Raw genomic sequence first — 20416 nt, forward strand, 5'->3', positions numbered from 1 at the left:
TAACATGAGAATGTTCTGGAGAAGCTGATGCATGCAACACCTACCCTAGGGACAAATACTCAGGGTCTGCATTTAGCACAACTGACCTGCTGATCCACAACCCACACAAATAAGATGAACAGGACAAGTCTCAGCTCTTCAGTGCTCCTGTTGGCTGTGAGGAAGGAGGTTTTTCTAGGTGGCTTTATTTTTTTTCCTCACCCTTGAGATGTCTCTGAAAATGGATTACAGCTCATTTCCCCGAGACTGCCACACCATGGACACACTGGAGAGGCAGCTCATCTGTCCCATCTGCCTGGAGATGTTCTCCAAGCCCGTCGTCATCCTCCCCTGCCAGCACAACCTGTGTCGGAAATGTGCCAACGACATATTCCAGGTGAGCTGTGGCCCTGTGGCTCATTGACTGCTATAGATTCTGTCTTCTGCCTTCACCTCTTCTCCTCCTCCTCCTCTCCCTCCCCTATTGTTCCCTGGGATCCTGAGCAGGCCAAGCAGAGGAAGGACAGTTAGAGAGAGGTACACACCAATCCTAAGCTGCACTTTCTTCTCAAGTGACCTCCCTGGTCACCTTCACCCAGGGAGTTGTGTTCTGAGGGAGGAGGGAGGAGGACATCTCTGGGGCAAACAGGGAGAAGACTGTTATGACCTGCAAACAGTAGGCCCACTGAACGATAGCACCAACAAGCACTGCCTAATGAAAGATTACTGGGAGTTTGTGATCTGGGCCTTGGGGCTAAGGAAAATAGCCTTACTGAGTGGGCTTTCTCAAATGATATAATATTTATGAAGACCTTAGCACAGTGTTTGCACATAGTAGGTACTTAAATTCTTATTCTTTTCCTCTTCCTACAGTCTTGTGATCAGGGTCTCAGAACAGATGAGCTTTGAGGTTGATGGGAGAACTTGTGCATGTATTGAAATATTTGTGTCCATATATGTGTCCTCCCTGGTATGTACTTGCTCCCAGCTACTACCTAAGTTACAAAAACAGGAGGAAGGGTCTTTTCATCAGATGATTTGAGGGAGCCACGCCTCTTAGTGATCATAATCCTAAAATCACCGGAAGTGGAAGGAGCAATGGATTTAGAGTCCAAAAACCTGAGTTCTAATCCAGATTCCTGCCTAAGGCAAGGTAGCTGTGTGACCTGAGGGGACTCATGTTTAACTTCTTTGAGGGTAAATTTCCCAAACAAAAAACCAGGAGGTTGAACTAACCAATCGATCTTTAAGAACTCTTCTGACTCTAAATCCTATGATCCTAAGAAAGATTTGGGAAGTCACATGTTATTTAATTTCTGAGAAGTCCTGTCCTCAGCACTCAGACCATGAAGAAAGAGGCTCTTGGAATCTGGACATACTGCATGTCATTCTAACTGGGCAGAGCCATGAGACCAGACAAGGGCAGGTGGCTTAAGGCATAGATGATGTACATAGATGTGCTTGCTATCCCCTCCCTCAAGAAACAGTATCTGTCACTTGCCCATTCAGATTAAATATCCTGTGTCTGCAGTTGCAATTTGCCCCATGAATCCTCCTGGTAAAAATACCCCCATGTCCCCAGTGCCTTCTCATCTCCAGATTCTTCTCCAGGTACATCAGCATCACCTTCTCAACCAGCATTCATGCTTCACTTCTTAAGTTTCAGCCTTCTGTCACCAAGCTGGCTCCTCTCACTGCCTGCCCCACTCCTTGAAGGAGCAGAGATTCCTCCTTCAAACACAGAGCAGAATTTTTTAATCTTTCAAAGGTCACTCCACAACTCCACAGAAAACTATCAAGCAAAAAGCAACTTAGTGTAGGGACTTTTAGGGAGGGGAAAAGTAAAAAATTCTCCTTACCTAGTTGGGACTTAGAGTTGAAAGGGTTCTTAGAGTCCATCTAGTATACTGACTTCATTTCATAAAGAAATCAAGCTCCCCAAATAATATTTGATATTTACATACTGTTTTAATATTTACAACTCTTTTCTCACAACTCTGTGAGGTAGACAGTACAAATATTGGTATCTCCATTTTACATATGAGGAAACTGAGACCCAGAAAATTGAAGTTATTTGCCCAGGATCACATGATATAAATGATATAGCCAGGACTGAAATTCAGGCCTCCTGATTCTCAGGCCAGTGTAAGTCAACCAACATTTTCTTAAGTGCCTATGTGACAGGCACTATAATAAATGATGAAAAAACATCCCTGCCCTCAAGCTCATTGTCTAATGGGGGAGACAACATGCAAATAACTATGTACAAACAAGTTATATATACAGGATAAGTTAAAGATAATCAACAGAGGAACTTTACTAAGATCAAGGAAGACTGGGAAAAGCCTCTTCCAGAAAGCAGGACTTTAGCTGAAACTTGAAGAAGGAAGCCAAGGAATTTAAGAAGTGGAAATGTAGAGAGTTTCAAAATGGGAGACAGCCAGTGAAAATGCTCAGAGTAGAAAGATAGAAGTGTGATGTAGCAAAAAGGCCAGTGTCACTGGATTGCAGAGTACATGGAAAGGAATAAAGTGTAAGGAGACTGAAAAGGTAAGAAGTGGCCATAGTAGAAAGGGCTTTATTTTTTGCTCTTTGGAGGGTAATTGGGTTTAAGTGACTTGCCCAAGGTCACACGGCTAGTTTTTGTGTTAAGTGTCTGAGGCCGGATTTGAACTCAGGTCCTCCTGACTCCAGGGCCTGTGCTCTATTCACTGTGCCACCTAGCAGCCCCCTAGTAGGAAGGACTTTAAAAGTCAAAGGGCTATTATAGTTGGTTCTGGAGGTAATAAGGAACCAAAAAAGTTGATTGAATAATGGGGTAACATGATCAGATTTGAACTTTAGGAAGATCACTTTGACATCTGAGTGACAGATGTATTGGAATACAGAGATGCTTGAGGTAGGGAGACAAACTAACAGGTTCTTACCCTGATCCATACAAGAAATGATGGAAGTCCTGTTCCAGTGTGGTTGTAATGACAGAGGAGAGAAGGGGAAGTATATGAGAGATGTTATTAAGGTAGAAAGGACAAGACTTAAAAGCTGATTTAGCTATAGGGGTGAGTGAGCTTGAAGAATTTGAGCCTGCATGACTAAGTAGGATAGTGGTACTCTTGATAATAATTAGGAACTTTGGAAGAGAAGAGGATTTGGAAGGAAGGATAATGAGTTCAGTTTGGTCATGTTGAATTTAGGATATGTATGGGATATCCAGTCCCAGATGTCTCACAGGCAGTTGGAGATGTGAGACTGGAGGTTAGAAAGAGGTTAGATCTAGACAAGTAGATTTGATAGTTATCTACGTAGAGAAGATTGAAATCATGGAGATGATAGACCACTAAGTAAAATAATAGAGAGGAAGAAGAGAAGAGGTCCCAGAACAGAGCGTTGGAAAAAGATTTTTTTTTAAATTGCAAACTCTATTTAATAAACACAACTGTAGATGGGTTTAAAAAAAAAAACATTCTTTGTTGTAGTGACTGAAAGTAGATGTTGGGGTGGGAGACGGTGGGAAAACATGTGGGAAAGGCTGAACCACCACACCATCTGGTGGTCATGTGCCGGTACTGCTATTCAAAAGCAGCTGCCTTTCCTTAGCGACGGTCATAAAAGTAACCTCTGGAACATTGGTGGCCTCTGGCCTGAAGCTTCTCATCCCCAGTTTGGAAACACTATAAGGACCAGATCACAGAACTTCAGAGCTGGAAGAAATTTCAGTGTAATCTTGTCCAACCTATATCCAAATAAAATCCCACCTACAAATTTCCCAACAAGTGGAATCTAGCTGCAGTAGCACCTAAGCTACACTGACTGTGTAATTCCACAAATCACATAAACCCTCTGTGCCTCAGTGTCCTCATCTGTAAAATTGGGGTAATAATAAAATCACCTATTTCCCAGGCTTCTTTGAGGGTAAAATGAGATAATATTTGTAAAGCACCTGGCAAACCATAAAGGTCTAAATAAATGCTAGTTATTATTATTATTAAGAAGTCATCCAGTCCCTGCTTGAAGACCCCCTCCTCCCCTCAGCAAAGGGTCAGAAACCCACCACCTTTCCAGGCAGTGCTTTTCATTCATGGACAGCTCTAATTGTTAAAAAAAAAAAAAAAAAAAAGTATTTCCTTACTTTCATAAAGCCTAAATCTAACTCTTTGCAACTTCTACTCCTTTATAGTTGTTGGGTTTTTTTTTTTTTTTTAAAGCAATTGGGGTTAAGTAACTTGCTCAAGGTAACACAGCCAGTTATTTCTGGGTGTGGTGCTAAGTATCAGAGCCCGTATCCCAGGTCATCCCGACTCTGGGGCCGGTGCTCTTACTCTGTGCTACCTACCCCTACTCCTATATAGTTTTGTTCTCTGGTGCCAAAGGACTCCCTCTTCCGTAGGAGGATTCTTCAAATACTTGAAAAAACAGCTAAAATCTCTATCACACACCCTACCCTTAACCCTCTTCAGGAAAAAATATGATTGGTTCCTCTAACGGATTCACGAAGGTTATGTTCTTCAGTCCTTTCGCCGTCCTCGTCACCCTCCTCTGGGCACTCCCATATGGTCAAAGTCCTTCAAAAATGCCGTGCCAATGACCCTAGGAACCATAGACACTACCCTTTCCCGACTCCCACCCCCTTGGAGGTCTTTCTCTGGAAGAGCCTCGAAATACTGGATTGTAGGGCGTGTGATTGCCATGTGCTTTAAAGAAGGATCCCAAGCTTAGGTGGCCCATGTATTTCTCTTTCAGTCCCGAGGAACCACGCTAGGCTCCAGCGGAAGGTTCCGCTGTCCATCCTGCCGCCATGAGGTGGTCCTCGACAGGCACGGGGTGTATGGGCTCCAGCGGAACCTGCTTGTGGAAAACATCATCGACATCTACAAACAGGAGTCTGCCAGGTGCAACCTGGGGGCTTAGAGCTCTCCAATTGTAGGACGCTCCCTCACCCCGTCCCCCAATCAGAAGTCCCTTGGGCATACAGAGCTGAGCCCAGTGAGGGCTGCAGTTTCGGGGTCCCCTGAAGTTAGGCCCCGGCTTGACTCCCCCATCCCTTCCCTACCTCCAGCCCCAAACCGCTGCTGAAACCCGAGTGTCCCACCTGTGAGGAGCACGAGGATGAAAAGATCAACATCTACTGCGTCACGTGCCGTGTGCCCACTTGCTCCCTGTGCAAGGTGTTTGGGGAGCACCAGGCGTGCCGAGTGGCCCCCCTCTCCGACGTGTACGAACAGCACAAGGTGCTCGGGACCTCGGGACTGGGGCGATAGGGGGAGCTGAGGGACCCGGGGAAGGAAAGGAAAGAGCAGGTCCTGAGCGCCAACCAACCGCTCCTCCCTTTCCCCGCCCAGTCGGAGCTGACTGACGGAATCCGAACCTTGGTGGCCTCCAATGAGCGGATCCAAACGCTGATTGCCGAGCTGCAGAACACTTGCCAGAACGTGGAGGTGTGTAGAGGGTCTAGGGGCATAGAGTGGCTGCCCTAGAGGACACCATGACTTTATCAGAATGTGTGAAATCTCCTGGGAGCTCTAGCCCAACCTTTCCTCTCACTTAAGAATCCCCTCTGTAGCATCTCCAAATGTTCATCTAGCCTCCGTTTGATGGGGATCTCACCCCTTCCAGAGGCAACTCGTCCGACTTTGGGATAATCCAATTATTAGGATGTTTCTCTTTCATATTGAGCTGAAATTTGTCCCTGAATATTTGGGACAACTGGGGGGGGGGCAGGAAAAGCTGAAGGTAGGGGACTGAAGACTGAGTGAGTTCGGGAAGCCTCCGTAAGGGTAAGTATGAAAGTTGCCTTACTTATGAAAGGAATAACCCAGGTTAGGTGCTCGGAAGGGAGTGCTTTTTGTGTAGCATCCTGGAAATCCAGATACAAAAGAAATAGATCTTGAGGGGGTTGGGATTTGACTTCTACGGAGCTCTTCTCTAACTTTTTATGATTCTCCTGGAACCTGCACCGCGTTTAATGTCAGCCCAGGGACTGAGCCCCGTTGTCTGGAGGTGTTGGTGGTCCCTGTTAAGGAGGTCAGCACCTCCTCTAGAGCCTGGAGAAGTCCTGGCTCCGGGCAGGCCTCTGGCTAGCACCCTCTCAACACTCCACTCCCCCAGGACAACTGCAAGGCTCGGAAACAGACGCTGTGCGAGAAGTTCGAGCGCATGGCGGGCATACTGGAGGAGAGGAAGGAGATCATGCTTCAGCGTGTTTCCTATGAGCAGGCGGAGAAGACCCGCCAGCTTCGAGCCCTGAGCCGGGCCTACGAGGCTCGTGTGGAGGTTGCCTCCAAGCTGGTGGACACGGCTTTGCAGGCTGCTGAAGAACCGCAGGTCCCGCTCTTCTTGCAGGTAAGTAGGTAAAAGAGGGAGAGAGTGAGTCCAGCAGGTAGGTGAGTGGGCCGGTGGGCAAGATATGAGGGTCAAGTGAGCTGCTTATGCTCCTGGGACCTGCCTTAACTCCTTTTAGGCAAAAAAATGGGGCTGCTTTGGGCACAGGGTACTTGAAATTTCTTTTCCTCCCTTGTTGGTTGGGACTGGATCCAACCGGATTCCTCAGTTTCTTCCTGCCGTCTTCAGAATGCCAAGGTCCTCATCCAGAAGTGAGTAGCACCTCTTCTCCCACATTTGACTCCTCCCCTCCCTTAGTGTTTGGGACCAGTGGCTAAGACGTCCTGACGTCCCTTCTCTCCCCAGGATTGCCGAGGCTGTAGGCAGCCCAGAGCTGGAAACCGTGGAACCCGGATTTGACAACATGGATCACTATGCAGTGGACTTCAACGAAGAGGAAAGGGCACTATACCAGTTGGACTTCATCAAGAGTGGGCCCCGCCTTGTCGTGTTCCCCTTTAAAACCTCTAGTCTCTACCCCGTACATTGTTCCCGAGGCTCCTCTATCCCTACCTAGTTACTCCTGTTTCCCGTGTCTCCACTCCTCTGTCCTTATGTACTCTGTCTCCCTTCTGTGTTCTCCAGCCCCTGCCCTTTGAACTCTGTCCCGGAATTGTTGTTCCCTCTTTGCCACTGTCCTTTATCTCCTTCATTCCTCCTCTCTCCCCTCATCTTTCTGCTTCCCATATACCCTGTTTCCTTCTTGTCACTCTCACCAGTCCCTTCTTGTCCTCTCTTTTGTCACTGTCTCTGTGTCTTTCACTTCCCTCCTGTCCTCTTGCCCTCTCTCTCTCCTCCCTTTCCCACCTTCTTCTAGAAAAAAAGTCCTGATCCCCCTAAATTTTCTTAGGATAGGAAAGGAAATGACTCTAGATTCTGAGCCTGACTGGGGACTCTAGATGGATAACTCAGTCTGCATTTGTGCAGGGATGGCTGGCAAGGCTGAAGGAGCATGTGTAACTCCAGGGGCTAACTTTAGAAAAGGGAAGTTGAAGGACAACTAGGTGGTAGATAGAGCACTGGCCCTTTAATTAAGAGGACCTGAGTTCAAACCTGACCTCAAACACTTAGTAGCCATGTGACCCTGGGCAAGTCACTTAACCCCAATTGCCCTGCCTTCCCCCCTCCAAAATGCAAAAGAAAGAAAGAAAGAAAGAAAGAAAGAAAGAAAGAAAGAAAGAAAGAAAGAAAGAAAGAAAGAAAGAAAGAAAGAAAGAAAGAAGAAAGAAGTAGGAAACATATGACTTATGGAAATGTAATTGAGGAGGACCTGTGGGAGAGAGAAACTGAGGTGAATCCTGACTTTTGGGAAGGAGAGTGACTGAATCTGTTGGGTTCAAAAGGAAAACACTGAAGAAACCATGGGAAACATGCAGACACCAGCTCAGAGACATTGCTTTGGGACTACAGTATATCTGTAACTACTTCTGACCATTTTGTTTTCTTGGTCTTTGGTATAGAACAGGAGTGGTGAACCTGCAGCTCTTAGGCCACATGTGGCCTTCTAAGTCCTTGGATGGGGTCTTTTGACTGAGTCCAAGTTTTACAGAACAAATCCTTTTATTAAGTCAGTTGAATGAATCAGTTGGATTCAGTCAAAGGGCCACACTTGAGGACCTAGAGGGCCACATGTGGCCTCTAGGCCTCAGGTTCCCTATCCCTAGGATAGAGAGAGGAGCTTTAATTATTTTTATGCAAGCTTTGGTTTAACAAAATAATTTTTTTTTACTTTACCCTCTGTTCCCTTCTTGTTACCCTCCCCTATCCTTCAGTCCCTTCCTGTCCTCTCTTTTGTCACTGTCTCCGTGTCTCTCACTTCACTCGCTTGGGAGAGCCCCAGTACTAGATGGGGGAGAGGGCTGGAGGTTTGAGAGTCCCAAACGGGAGCTGCTCAGCTCTGGCAGGGCAGGTTTTAGCCCTGGTTGGGAGATTCTGAAAACTGCTTTCACAACTGAGAGAGGAGGAAGTAGAGTGATCATCAACTGTGGAGGGAGGAGGAAGTAGAGTGATCATCAACTGTGGAGGGAGGTTAGGGGAATCTCAGTCTTGGGGGAGGGGCCGGAGAACCTTGGTCCTGGTGAGGAAAGATTGAAGGGAATCCAGGTCCTGGTGTGGCGGGGAGCTTAGGGAATCTTTAGCACTAGCAGGGAGGCAGGACTCAAGGCCTTCGAGGCTGAAGTCTACTCTATATTGATTGTTTTGCCCTCATCTCCTAACACATCATCTAGTGGAGGAACCGTTGGAGGCAGCGGTGGCCCCCTCCTCAGAAGAAGGGGACTGCGCCGCTCCGGCAGAGGAACCTGTAGTAGGCGAGGACCAGGAAGAGGAGGTAGCAGTAGCGTTTGCTTCGGGAGTCGAGGCCCCAGAAGAAGCTGGAGCCGGGACAGTGCAGCCCCCGGGGGCAGCCCAGGAGGAAGACTTGGAACCGAGAACCGGGAAACCGGTAAGGTGTTAGAGGATGTGGCGTCCTCCTGGACTTTGGACAGATTCGCAGAGACTTTGATATCTGAGTCTAGTAAAAGTCCTTTAAATCTACGTGCCAGGATGGCGAGGAGACAAGTGGGGAACCTGAGGCTGGCGGAGCGATCAGTGCGAAGCTCCAGGACAGCGGATGCCCCTCAACTCCAGGCCGTATCCCGGTACCACCTCCCCGGGCTCCCCGGGCCGAATCCCCCAACCATGGGCTGTGCGGGGCTGAGAGCTTAGCGAACGAAGGGACCGGAAGTACTGGCCGCAGTCGGAACAACGGAGATGAGACCGGAACACCTGGGGGCAGCCAGGCCAGTGAGACCGGGGAAGGATTTCCTTTAGAGAACCCTACCTCCCATCCCTCTAGGAATCTTAGTGTAGAATACAGGAGCCGTACTTAGAAAGCCCCCGCCCCGCACCTTGGGACTGAGAGACGGGAGCGGGAACCCTGGAAAGCTGTGGAAGAGTAGAAAAGCTGCCTAAGTATCTCCTTCCTCTGACTCTTCCCTTCTTCACTTGCAGAGTACAGATGAGCCGGCTTCTGAGGGATCAGAGCAGGAGACAGGGGAGTCTCAGGGTTTTGCCTTGGGACCCTCCTTGGTCTCCAGCCCCTAGTTACTGCAGTGCTGACGGAAGGGCGAGACTTCCCTAGGTCGCTACCCCCCCTAACCCAGTCCTGGGGCTGTCTCGATCCTGGGGGCGCTTGAGTTCTCACATTTCTTCCAGGCTCGGTGCTGTACACTACCAAGAAAAAAGTTTCTTCCCTCCCTCCCCTGGATGCCTGGAGCCCAAAACTTTCTGTGACCATTTGCAAATTGGGTTTGAGAAGACAGTTGTCCTTTCTCAGGTCAGGAAGCAGGAGGTTGGACTTAAATGATCTATGTACAGTCTCCGGATAGACTATACCCCTTCCCGAAACACTGAGCCAGACCCAAGAATTGAGGATCCCAGTGTTAGTCGCCATCTCCCAGAGGAGGTGAGCTATGGGGAAAATGGGGGAATTCGCTACTGAAGCAGAGACTAAGTTACGAAGAGAGACGTTCTCCGGGTAGGGGAGAAAGGGCGCGGACATAGACACAGAGGGGGTAGTTTCCCTCAATAAACCGGAGGCTTCAATTTTGCTCTAAACTTCACTGTTTTACGAAATCGTGGAACTTCCAGCGTTCCAGCAGCCACTCCTGCCGCGACCTCTGTCTTTTGACTTCCCTACTTCCAGCTCCCTTCATCCTTCCCCCTCCACTCCGTTCTTAGCTTCTCGGTCTCGCAGTCTCACTAGCCCACTCTCCCCAGCAAGCGCTGGTTGTTCCGCGCACGGCTGCGCAGCCTATCTTCCCTTGCGCGGTCCAGCAACTCCCGAAGCAGGTGGAAGGGCAGATCCAGGGCGTTGGGGATCCTCTCTCGCTGCTTCCAGCCTGGAGAGGCGCGAATCGACCGCCACTGCTCGCCGGTAGAGTCCGAAAGTTTTCTCCAAGTCCCCAAATGATCTGGGCTCAGTAGAGGGACTTCCCAAGCACTAGGCAATGGGAAGCAGGCATCCGGGGGCAGGAACAGCAGCGCGGCCACAGCCAAAATCGCTGTCACAACTCGGAGCCTCCTCAAGGCCATGACCTGCAATACACGTGTTTCCAGTCCATCGCTACACTTGAGGCCCTCCTTTTACCCCTAGCTCTGTCTGGGTATCCGTCCTCGCCCAACTTAGAACCTTAGAGTCAGACTTCCAGGCCCATCCCAGCACTAGATCTTCTGTCCTGGCCAAACCTGGATTTCCCTTTCTCCCTCCCCTTCCCCAACTTTCAACTCCATGCGGGATCACTGGACCCTAAATATGGTCGGCTTTGATTGTACTGAAGCAGAGGGAGGGGTTCCTGTCGGGTCTTGGATTGCTGGGTTGGGTTGGAATGGATCTAAAGAAATGTAGTACTGGGCCAGGAGTGGGTCGGTGTCCCCTCATTCCCCACCCCCATCCCTCCCTCTCGTCCTGAGACACTCACAGCAGTCGAGCCGCGCAACTCAGGATCCGTTGGAGCTGGAGTAGGTGCTGAGGACAGCTGTTCGGATTCAGAGGGTCCGGGAACATTTATTTATATTCCCCCGCGGACGGCCACGCCACGTGACAGGACAGTGGAGGCGGGGCTGGGAGGAGCCGGAGAAGTTGCGGGTGCTGTCCTTGGTCCTGACGAAGGAAGAGGGCGGGGGACGCGGGCTGCGGTAGCCTGGGACTCAGACCGGAAATTTATATTCGAATTTAGTGTCAGCCTGGGCTTTTAGCCTGGGCGTAATCTGTCCCTGGGCTCCTAAGTACGTCTGTGTTTGTATTGCGTGCTTCTTTCTGTATGAATGACCCATGCACCTCCATATGTCTGTATGTTAAACGTTCCCATTTGCATTTATATCATACATAATGCCTCTACATGTCTTCATAGATCTATTCCCATGTATTGTAAATATCTATGTAATATCCTATATCAGAAGGACATCGTAATGGCTAGCGTCACTAGCCTCACACTAAGGTTCAGTGACTGACGCTACGAGATCTGAGGAGCACTTTCTGAGGAGATTAATTACTTTCTTCTAAAACTATTGCTTCAGTCAATTGGTGTTTCTCACCTTTGTTTTTACATCAGGCAAGACATGGATTGGGTGAATTTGTTACCTGCACTACTCTCTGACCCTACCCTTCTATCTTCCTCTTCATCAGATGCACCCAAGGAAGTCCAAAGTGCATACACTACTTTCCTTGACCAAAGTGTCTTACATAATTGGTGACTTGCCCTTTCTGTCTCAGAAGAGACTGAAGGCTGAGGAAATGGAGATGAATACATCAGTCAGAAAGTTGTGTAGTAGATGCTTTTGGGGACTTATTTTTTAGTCAGGGTCATAGTAGCCAATGAATCTTAGCTTCTCCAAATAACCAGGTCATTGCACCAATTCCTGCTGCTTCTGGGAAGACAAACACCTTCCTGGTTCTTCCACCCTACCCCACATCCTGGTTACCAGTAGCTTCAAGTGTAGATTCTGGGATTCGAGGTCTAGAGAAGGCACCTCATGGGCTGACGAACCTGAGATTGACCCTGAGATTCACCATTCTCAGGTTAGACAGTCCTAGATGCACCTTCCATTGCTTCCAAACCACTCTCTGGTTAAGAGAGACAGACCGATGAGTAGATTTTAGATGCAAATCTCCTCCCTACCTCCACTGGGGATATGAATCCAATGGAGTGAAGCATCTGAAGCATGAACCCTTTTCAGTTCCAGAAAATGATGGTGAGATCCTCAGCCTAACCAGGAATTATTTTAATAGCACATAAAATTCTTGAGGAAACAACTGTGTGATTTAAAAAATATATATATATATAAAATATATATAAAAAATATTCCCAGAACTTAACACAGTCCCTTGCACATGATATATTTGCTTAATTGAACTGAAGTGAATTCCAGGTTCACTGGGAATCAGCTATAATTGGATAACCCCCAGAATCAAATTGGACAGCAAGTATTTGGTTTGAAAAAAAAAGTCACAGAGCTGAGGGAGAAAAGGTTCTGGAACATGAATTCCTGGGGCTTCTCTGTCCTTTGCTATACTTTCCACCTTTCCAATTTCCCCTCTTTGTTACTACCACCCCTTCATTCCTCTGCTTTAGAAGCAAACAGTAGTGCAGTGGATAGAGCATTGGACCTGGAATCAGGAAGACCTGAGTTCAAATTCAGCCTCAGGCTGTGTGGTCCTGGGGAAAAATCACTAAATCTCTGTTTGCCTCAATTTCCTTAACTTCAAAGTGGAGTTAATAATAGCATAATAATAGCACTTCCTTCCCAGGATGGTAGTAAGGATCAAAAGAAATACTATCAGTGCAGTGCCTGGCCCATAGTATGTGCTATATAAATACTTATTCCCTTCCTTTCTCCCTCCCACTTCACTCTTGACCTACCTACCCACTTTTCAATCCCTTCCCCAAACTGGGTGATCAAGGGCCCCACTGATGCCCAGGATTCGGTCTGGGGGAGGGGGGGTAGAGCAAGGAGGGTAGAAAGGAAGGCATGTTTACGGTGTCCAACACAAAGCATGAGGGTGGTCTGCACCAAGGACTATCACCTTGGCTGTGGTCTACAACACGCCCAAGTGCAGCTGAGCCAGATCAGAATGTAATTTGGAATATTTAACAAATAAGTAAAAGTACAATAAAATATTTATAATTATTACATTTTAAAAAACCAAGTCAATATGTGGTCTTCAGGGATCCTTATGTTTGTTCAGTGGCCCCATTGCTACCTGAGTTTGATCCCATTGCTCTGGAGGAGACTGCTACTTCTCCCCTCCCCCCCACACACACATAAGAGCAATCACGTCCTAATCTAAATCTATAATCTTGCCCTCTGTACTCCTCCCCCCAACCTCCTCCCACTTTCTCAAGCTAATTTTCTGATTTCCCTCTGCCTATCCACAAGGTATATCCATCTAAATGTACTTCCACATCTCTTATTCAGCATGTCCCAAACTGAACATCAACTTTCCCGCCACCCCAAACCTGAACACACTGTGCACTATCAACAACCTTTCCCTTCTTGGAGTGAAGATATCTCTATTCCTGACACTACAGACTCTATTTCCTGGGGAGACAGATACCCTGCAGAACTAAGGATGGGATTTAATCACAGATTATATTTCTGACCCCTGGAGGACCCAGATATCTCTTCCTCCTGGCCCTGGGAAAGGCAGGGCTACATTGTAATGTGTCTGTATCACTGTATTACAATAGTCTGTATTACTAACAGAGGCAATTAATTATTGGAGAAAAGATTGAAAATATACAATCAGAAGCCATAGCAGGAAATCATATTAAAGGCAAAGGATGAGGGGAGAAGTGCCACTGGGATAGGAATCAGGGCACATGGGTCCTAGTAGAGACTTGGAACAAAATTACTACCCTACATTCTCCTTAAGTTTCTTGATAAGGTAAATGGGTGTTCCATAGCTTAGATTTGTAGGATGCTTTTGGATTTACTAAGCACTCTAACTACATCATCTCATTTGATTCACTACAACTCTGCTTGAATACTAGTAGTGCAAATATAGCTGTTTTATAGATGAGGAAGTGGATGGTTATAGTCATACAGCTAGCATAAATTAAGGCTAAGATTTGAATCCCTACTTTCTGACTTTAAAACTCAGTACTTTACCTGCTACTTCATTATTTTTTATTTTATTTTTAATTTATGGAATAAAAAAGCATTTCCAAAACATAGTACAATAAAAATAGATCATTGAATATGAAACTGCAAATCTACTATGTACAACCTGCTGTTCCTTTCAAATATACAACAAAATTATCATGTAAATTTCTTTTTTTCCCTCCCCCCACTACCATTGGACGCAAACTTTTAAATACACATACATATACACACATTTTACATATGTAAAATAATTCTATACATACTTCCATTTATCAGTTCTTTCTCTGGATGCAGATAGTCTTTTTTCATAGGTCCTTTATAGTTAATTTGAGTATTTATAATATTCAAAATAACTTATTAGCTCAAAATAGTTCTTAAAACAATATTGCTGTCACAGTAAATAATGTTCTCTTGCTTACTTCATTATTAAGTGAAATAACATATGCAAAGCCTTTGAAAACCTTCAAGTACTATCTAAATATCTGTTACTGTTACTATTATTACTGCTATCTCATTGTCATCTTTTTTTTATGGCATTCAAGTAGAAATGGCCCCAGGACAAGTTTATATGCTGTTATTATTTCTTTAAATTCAATGATTTTATACATTATTTCATAGATTTCCAAAATGACTTTCATTATTATTATTACTATAATTGCTGAACCAATAGGTATCTTGGTGGATAGAACTCTGGGCATTTAGTGGAGAAGATTTGAGTTCAAATCTTGCCTCGATAATAGTTGTAAGACCCTGGGCAAGTCAATTAACATTATCTAGAAGCTTCAGGCAGTTTCCCAGCCCTTAACTATGAAGTCACAGGTCTGCATTGGTGGAGAGAGTTCTCACCATGGAAGAATCACAGATCTTTTCTGTTTTCTCATGCTATCATAGCATCCACCCTTCCTTTCTTACACTTCCTTGGGACTAGAAGGGATATTTCTGAAGCTGGTCCAAATAACAGGGAAAGGGGGCATTGTCTACTGACAATAAATTACCTTGAAACTGTGACTACAACCCTTAAACTTCAGCCCAGGGTAGGCCTGGCCAGATAAGGATTGCCTGCATGGCTAGACCATTATTTCAAATGTCTGGGGCATCACTTCATGTTAACAGCATGGAATTTAGAGTTTATTCTTTTGGTTTTTACCTTCAAGTCTTGTAGACTTTTTCTTTAGGAGGGAGGGTAAATGCCCCCTCCATAGGACAGGCCACCTGCTAAACCCCAGTAAAGCTGGTAGGACAATCTTACTCTCCTGGGTTTGGCCTCTGCAGACCACAGCTTGGCTCATCTGTATCAAAAACAATTTAAATCTTAGACCAGGAATATAATGGCAGAGGTATTTAAGGGCAGTTCTCTTCAGGCCCAGGAAGGCTTCTTCTATGGCCTCCTATGGCACTGGGAGGTGATGGGGGTGGGGTAAACGGTGGAAGACAAAGGGCGGGAAATGTTAAGGCTCTCAAAGAAGTCCAGGTGGAGATGGGGATTGAAAGCAAGGCTTCCAATCAGAACCATGGTGTTAAGATTCCTGTTCCCAAATTCTCATAGCAAAATGAGGGCCTTCACTTTGGGGATGGTATATTTCTTTGACCTCTTTACAACATGAGACCACCCTCCAGAGAGGCTCAAGCCCTGAGGTCAGAAAGTCTACAGAATTTGCCTTCATAGTGTTCCTCCATTCTCCTCCCCTTACTTACTTTCTTTCTTTTTTTAAGCAATCGGGGTTAAGTAACTTGCTCAAGGTTACATGGCCAGTTATTTCTGGGTGTGGTGCTGAGTGTCCGAGCCCGGGATTCGATCTCCAGGTCATCCCAACACTGGAGCCGGTGCTCTTACTGGCTGAGCCACCTGGCCACCCCCTCCCCTTACTTTCTGCACAGGAAAACCCTGAGACCTAGAAATATAGGGCATGATGACAGATATACACACAAATGGGAACTTATCTGGCCCATGCTTTACAGAAACCACCTCCCTCAGCCTTGACTTCATAGGCCCCTGGAAAGGTTTCTTGATGTTAAACGAGATGGAATGGAGAGAAATTAGGGTAAAAAACGAGGTGTGGGGTCTTGGCTTACCTCTTCTGAAGCTCTCTGAATGGATCAATGGGACCCCAGGCCCAAACTAGAGCCTCCTCTTCCAGTTGCAATTGTTCCTGCCCCTAGGCCCTTCTCTCATCCTGGAGGGAGATTTGGCTCCCAGAATTCCCCACTTCTGCCACTAATCTGAAAAGAACCTTGGCCCTAGATCACAGAGGAAAGGGACACGAGGAAGGGACTCACCATCTTTCTGTGTCTGGCTCTGCGGCTTTCCCTGTGTGTCTGACTGGCTCTCTGGGGCTCATGTCCTGTCCGTCTTCTGCCTCTCCCACTGTTTTATGGTCCCCACTACTGAACTTGGTAGCAAGATGCCGACCGAGCTTCAGGCTTCCTGTCCCAGCCCCGCCCCACCCCCCAACCCCACCCTGGGCAGTTTCCATGACACGTCCCAGGGCCTGATGCAGCAGAAGCCCTTGCTGAAGGCAGAAGAGGGCTACAATAAAAAGACCTGACCATTCTGAAAAGTGACGGCCAGGAGTAGAAGGAAGCAATTCTCCAGAGTCTTATTATTTTGGGAGGAAAAGCAATTATTTCTGAGACTTCCCTCCAATCCCTCCCAACTCCCACACTCACATCAGAGATACTGAAGTCAGTGTTAGTTGTTGCACCCTAGGGCCAAAGAGGAGGGTAAGCTTTGGAGGCCTTTATAAGAACACCAAGGTATACAAAAATAAAAGAAATTCCCAAAGTGTGACAATTGATTGCAATGTTTAAAAATGCTGTTCTAAGTACTTTTTCTGTGCTAATGCACTCAAGACTGAGAAAAGTTCGTGAAGGACTTTGAGCAGAGACTAGATGACCCCTTGTGTGAGATATGGTAGAAGAATTTCCATTTGGGCATGGAAGGAACAGATTCCTCTGTACCTGATGACTCCATCTTCTGATTCCGTACTTTCTGTACAAGCTGCCTCTTTAAGTGATTCTCAAAGCTTTGCTCATGTGGTATTTCCTATGTCAGGCCTTCCTGACTTCCCTGTAGTTGGCAATCCCATTCACAGATTGCGTTGCATTTGCTTCTCTGGAGTAGAGGCGAGAGGGTTGGCCGTGGTCCTATGAAGGCCTGGGCCCAAGTCTTAAGTCTGACTTCTATTATGACACATGAGGAGTATGACCATGAGAAGGTTATTTAATGTCTCAGTGCTCCAGGAGCTTCTTGAAGATTGTAAATCGATGACAAGATGCTGACCTGCATTGCAGAGGAAGTTCCTCACTCAGAGCTTATACTAGTGAAATTACAGGTCCAGTCTGCAAGGAGGAAGGGACTTGGTTCATCTTTTTTTTCCTATTCCCAGGACCTGGAACGATGCAAGCCCTTATATTCTTGCTGGATTGAATCAAATGCCCTCTCTGAGTTACCTCCTAGCTTCTGTAATAAATCTAGCTTGCAATGTCATAACTGGTATCAGGCTTGGTGATACTATTCAAATGTTCAGCACATAATTGAAAGACTCTTTACCAGCTAAATTCAAGATTTCCTTTGAGCTTGAATACAGGCTGACTGACTGTGGGACTCTGCCTAGAGAGGGTGAATCCCTTAACTAGTGTCACATGGCAACTAGCAAATACAGAAATTGTTCCTCCAGTTTTTTCATCTTTAGTCCTGGGGTATGGGGATAGAGAGGGGAAGAGAAAGGGTCATGGGAGACCTGCTTGTAGAAAAAACCAGGCACCTGACTTACTAGGGCAGAAAGGGCAAGAAACCAGCTGACTTATCCAGTGTGCGTTAAAATTGTATATTGTTCTGGTCACTCTGGTGACCACCCCATTCTATATATAGAATAGTAAGTCTTACCATTCTATTGACTTACTATCAAAGTAAGTTTGCTTATTTACATATATAGAATAGTAAGTTTTAACAAGAAATAAGATTGCAAAGGGGAACCTAGAAGTCATGTACAAACCATCCCAAAGGTCAATGGAGCAGAATTTTAAAATTATATCATATATTAACTAAAAGTCACGTCCTAGTAATATGTGCCAAATCAGGAGAAATCATCTAGGCGATGCTTGTCAAGGTTTCTGGTCTTAAGATAGATAAATTCCAGACAAAATTCAGACCTCCATAGTTCCAGACCAGCAGAACACCAACAAAGGTGATGATGACTTTGAAGTTTTACTGATAATTTTAAGATGATTTGGATACGTTAATGAACGAACCCCAAGGTGGCACAGATAGAAATTGGTCTGTTTCCCCCCAAAAAAACCTATAAAAATGAGACCTAAAGTCCTGCCTTCCCAAGCATTCTTCCCTCTCCACCAGGTCTATGCTTCCTAGTACTCCCAACTCCACTTCATGGTGATGGGAGTGGTTCTCTCTGCCTCTGCCCCTCCCAATCCTCTTCCCTTGCTGCCCTATCCCATCCCTGTCCTCACACCACCTTAACTTCTTTTCAATGCTTGTCTTTGTGTTTTACTAAAGTGTGATTGCTGCCCCACTTTCCACTTCCAATTGTGGTTTTTCCTGATGGGTACCTAAAGAACCAGGGCCATGCCTGCCAGAACCAGAACCAGAACCATGTGCCTGCCCCTATTTCATAATTTATAAATTAATTATCAATTCAAAGAGCTCCATAGCCTTTGACTAGCCTTGCTTTTGGAGAAATGAGAGGCCGGTCCCAGGTATGGAATTAAAAAATATGCAAGCGGGGTGGCTAGGTGGTGCAGTGAATAGAGCACCGGTCCTGGAGTCATGAGGACCCAAGTTCAGACACTTAACACAAAAACTAGCCGTGTGACCTTGGGCAAGTCACAACCCCAATTGCCCTCTGAAAAGCAAAAAAAAAAAAAAAGAATAAAAAATATGCAAGCACGTGATTTGTCTCAGTGTTCAAGGCACACAACCAACCAACAAAACTACCCCCCCCCCCCCCCCTGGTCTTTTCTGAAACAGTAGAGGGGGCAGGGGAAGACATGCATTCTTCATCTTATAGATGGAAAAAACAGACCCAGAGTGGCCCAAGTGACTCATTCTGGTGTGAAGCTCCCTTGTGGTGGAGCTGGCTGGGGGAGGAAGCTGGCCATATGGCTACAAAATGAGAAATAAGCGGATGGTCCAGGATGGGAGGTCAAGGTTTCAATATGTTACCAGTTCAGCTCCTAGGTCTGGGCTCTGCCTCACTCCATGAAAGGAGATCTATATCTCTTTTCTGAACAGGGCTGCTCTGCCCTTCCCCCCTCTTCCCCTTGCTAGCACTATGGTCATTGTTATAGGAGAGGGGGATGGTCAGGAGGGAAGGGTGCAAGCTTCAATCCCCCTCACACCCACACCATTTTCCGCTGTGGTTGCCTGAAGTTGCTGTAAACAAATTAGAGCATTGAGGGCTGAGGAAAAAAGTCAGTTCCAAGCTCTTACAAGCTGGAGCAGGGCACAAGACTAGTCCCAGTCTTGCTGAGTTCCGCCATTCTCTCTGCTCTTGGTGGGGAGAGAGGAGCAATAAATACCCTGTTTAGGTGACGCTGCCCTTGTCCTCCCCCATTCAATGAAATCCAACAGATACTAAACATTTCCGACAGGCTGTACACCATACAGGGGATACAAAGATTAAATAACCATCCTTGCCTTCAAGCTTACTATCTAAATGGGAGCCTCTGTAGGCCTGTTCCCTTGTCTGTACAAATCCAGTTGGACTCCACAGCTTCCGAAGTCTCTTCCAGCTCTAAATCTATTATCCGAGCATATACAAACAAGTATAAGAGAGAGTAAGATAGGAGCAAAGGAGAGCTTTCAAAAAGAAAAGTTGATGAGAGAGATAACTTTGAACTGGGAGATGAAGGAAGGCTTCCTAGAACAGCCGGCATCTGAGCTGGGCCTTGAAGGAAGGGGTGTCCAACACTCAGGGGTAAGAAGCAAGCACATCCTGGGCATGGTCCAAGTTTGTATGGACAAGGAGGTGGGAGACTGCAGCATGAAATGTAATAATGGCTAGTAGTGCCTTTCACCTAGAAGGTATTCAGAAGAGTACCGTGAAGTGGGTTGTCAAGTTAGGCTGCAGTTAAGTTGTAAGGGATAAGTGCCTGATATATAATGCAGCAAGTATTTATTAAGCACCATGTAGACAACGGGGATACAAAAGAGAAAAACAGAATTCTCTGTCCTTAAGGAACTTAACTCAGGAGCGTATTTTTCCTAAAGGAAAAAGAAGACTGAAGACTCCTTTGGAATCTGAAGCCTTAGGTCTGGCCCAAGGGTGGGGAACCTGTGGCCTCAAGGCCCCATGTGGCCTTCTAGGTTCTTGGGTGAGGCCTTTTGACTAAGTCCAAGTTTTACAGAATGAATAATTTTATTAAGGGGATTTGTTCTGTGAAGTTTGGATTCAGTCAA

The 20416-nt window shown here is 46.3% G+C and overlaps 2 protein-coding genes and 1 long non-coding RNA gene across 3 annotated transcripts in view; 2 read left to right on the forward strand and 1 right to left on the reverse strand.

Annotated features, from left to right (window-relative positions):
- Nucleotides 1–20416, forward strand: part of PRPF6 (pre-mRNA processing factor 6) — a 324132-nt gene that overhangs the window by 107675 nt on the left and 196041 nt on the right. The window lies entirely within an intron of this gene.
- LOC138149355 (tripartite motif-containing protein 54-like) lies at nt 19–9838 on the forward strand. The gene is given in 10 exon segments (XM_069072316.1): nt 19–189; nt 191–376; nt 4720–4868; nt 5036–5414; nt 6085–6318; nt 6547–6569; nt 6664–6788; nt 8586–8800; nt 8901–9141; nt 9726–9838. Coding segments are annotated over 10 exon segments (1740 nt in total). The 5' UTR covers nt 19–114.
- On the reverse strand, nt 9943–11131 carry LOC138149641 (uncharacterized). Its single transcript, XR_011165377.1, has 2 exons — nt 10818–11131; nt 9943–10434 (listed from the first exon to the last, which is right to left on the reverse strand). It is a non-coding gene; the product is annotated as an uncharacterized lncRNA (long non-coding RNA).

Source organism: Petaurus breviceps, unplaced genomic scaffold (genome assembly GCF_028583685.1).
Source record: "Petaurus breviceps papuanus isolate PSGF00001 unplaced genomic scaffold, PetGlider_PUasm1.0 90847, whole genome shotgun sequence".
In the NCBI taxonomy this organism is placed as follows: domain Eukaryota; kingdom Metazoa; phylum Chordata; class Mammalia; order Diprotodontia; family Petauridae; genus Petaurus; species Petaurus breviceps.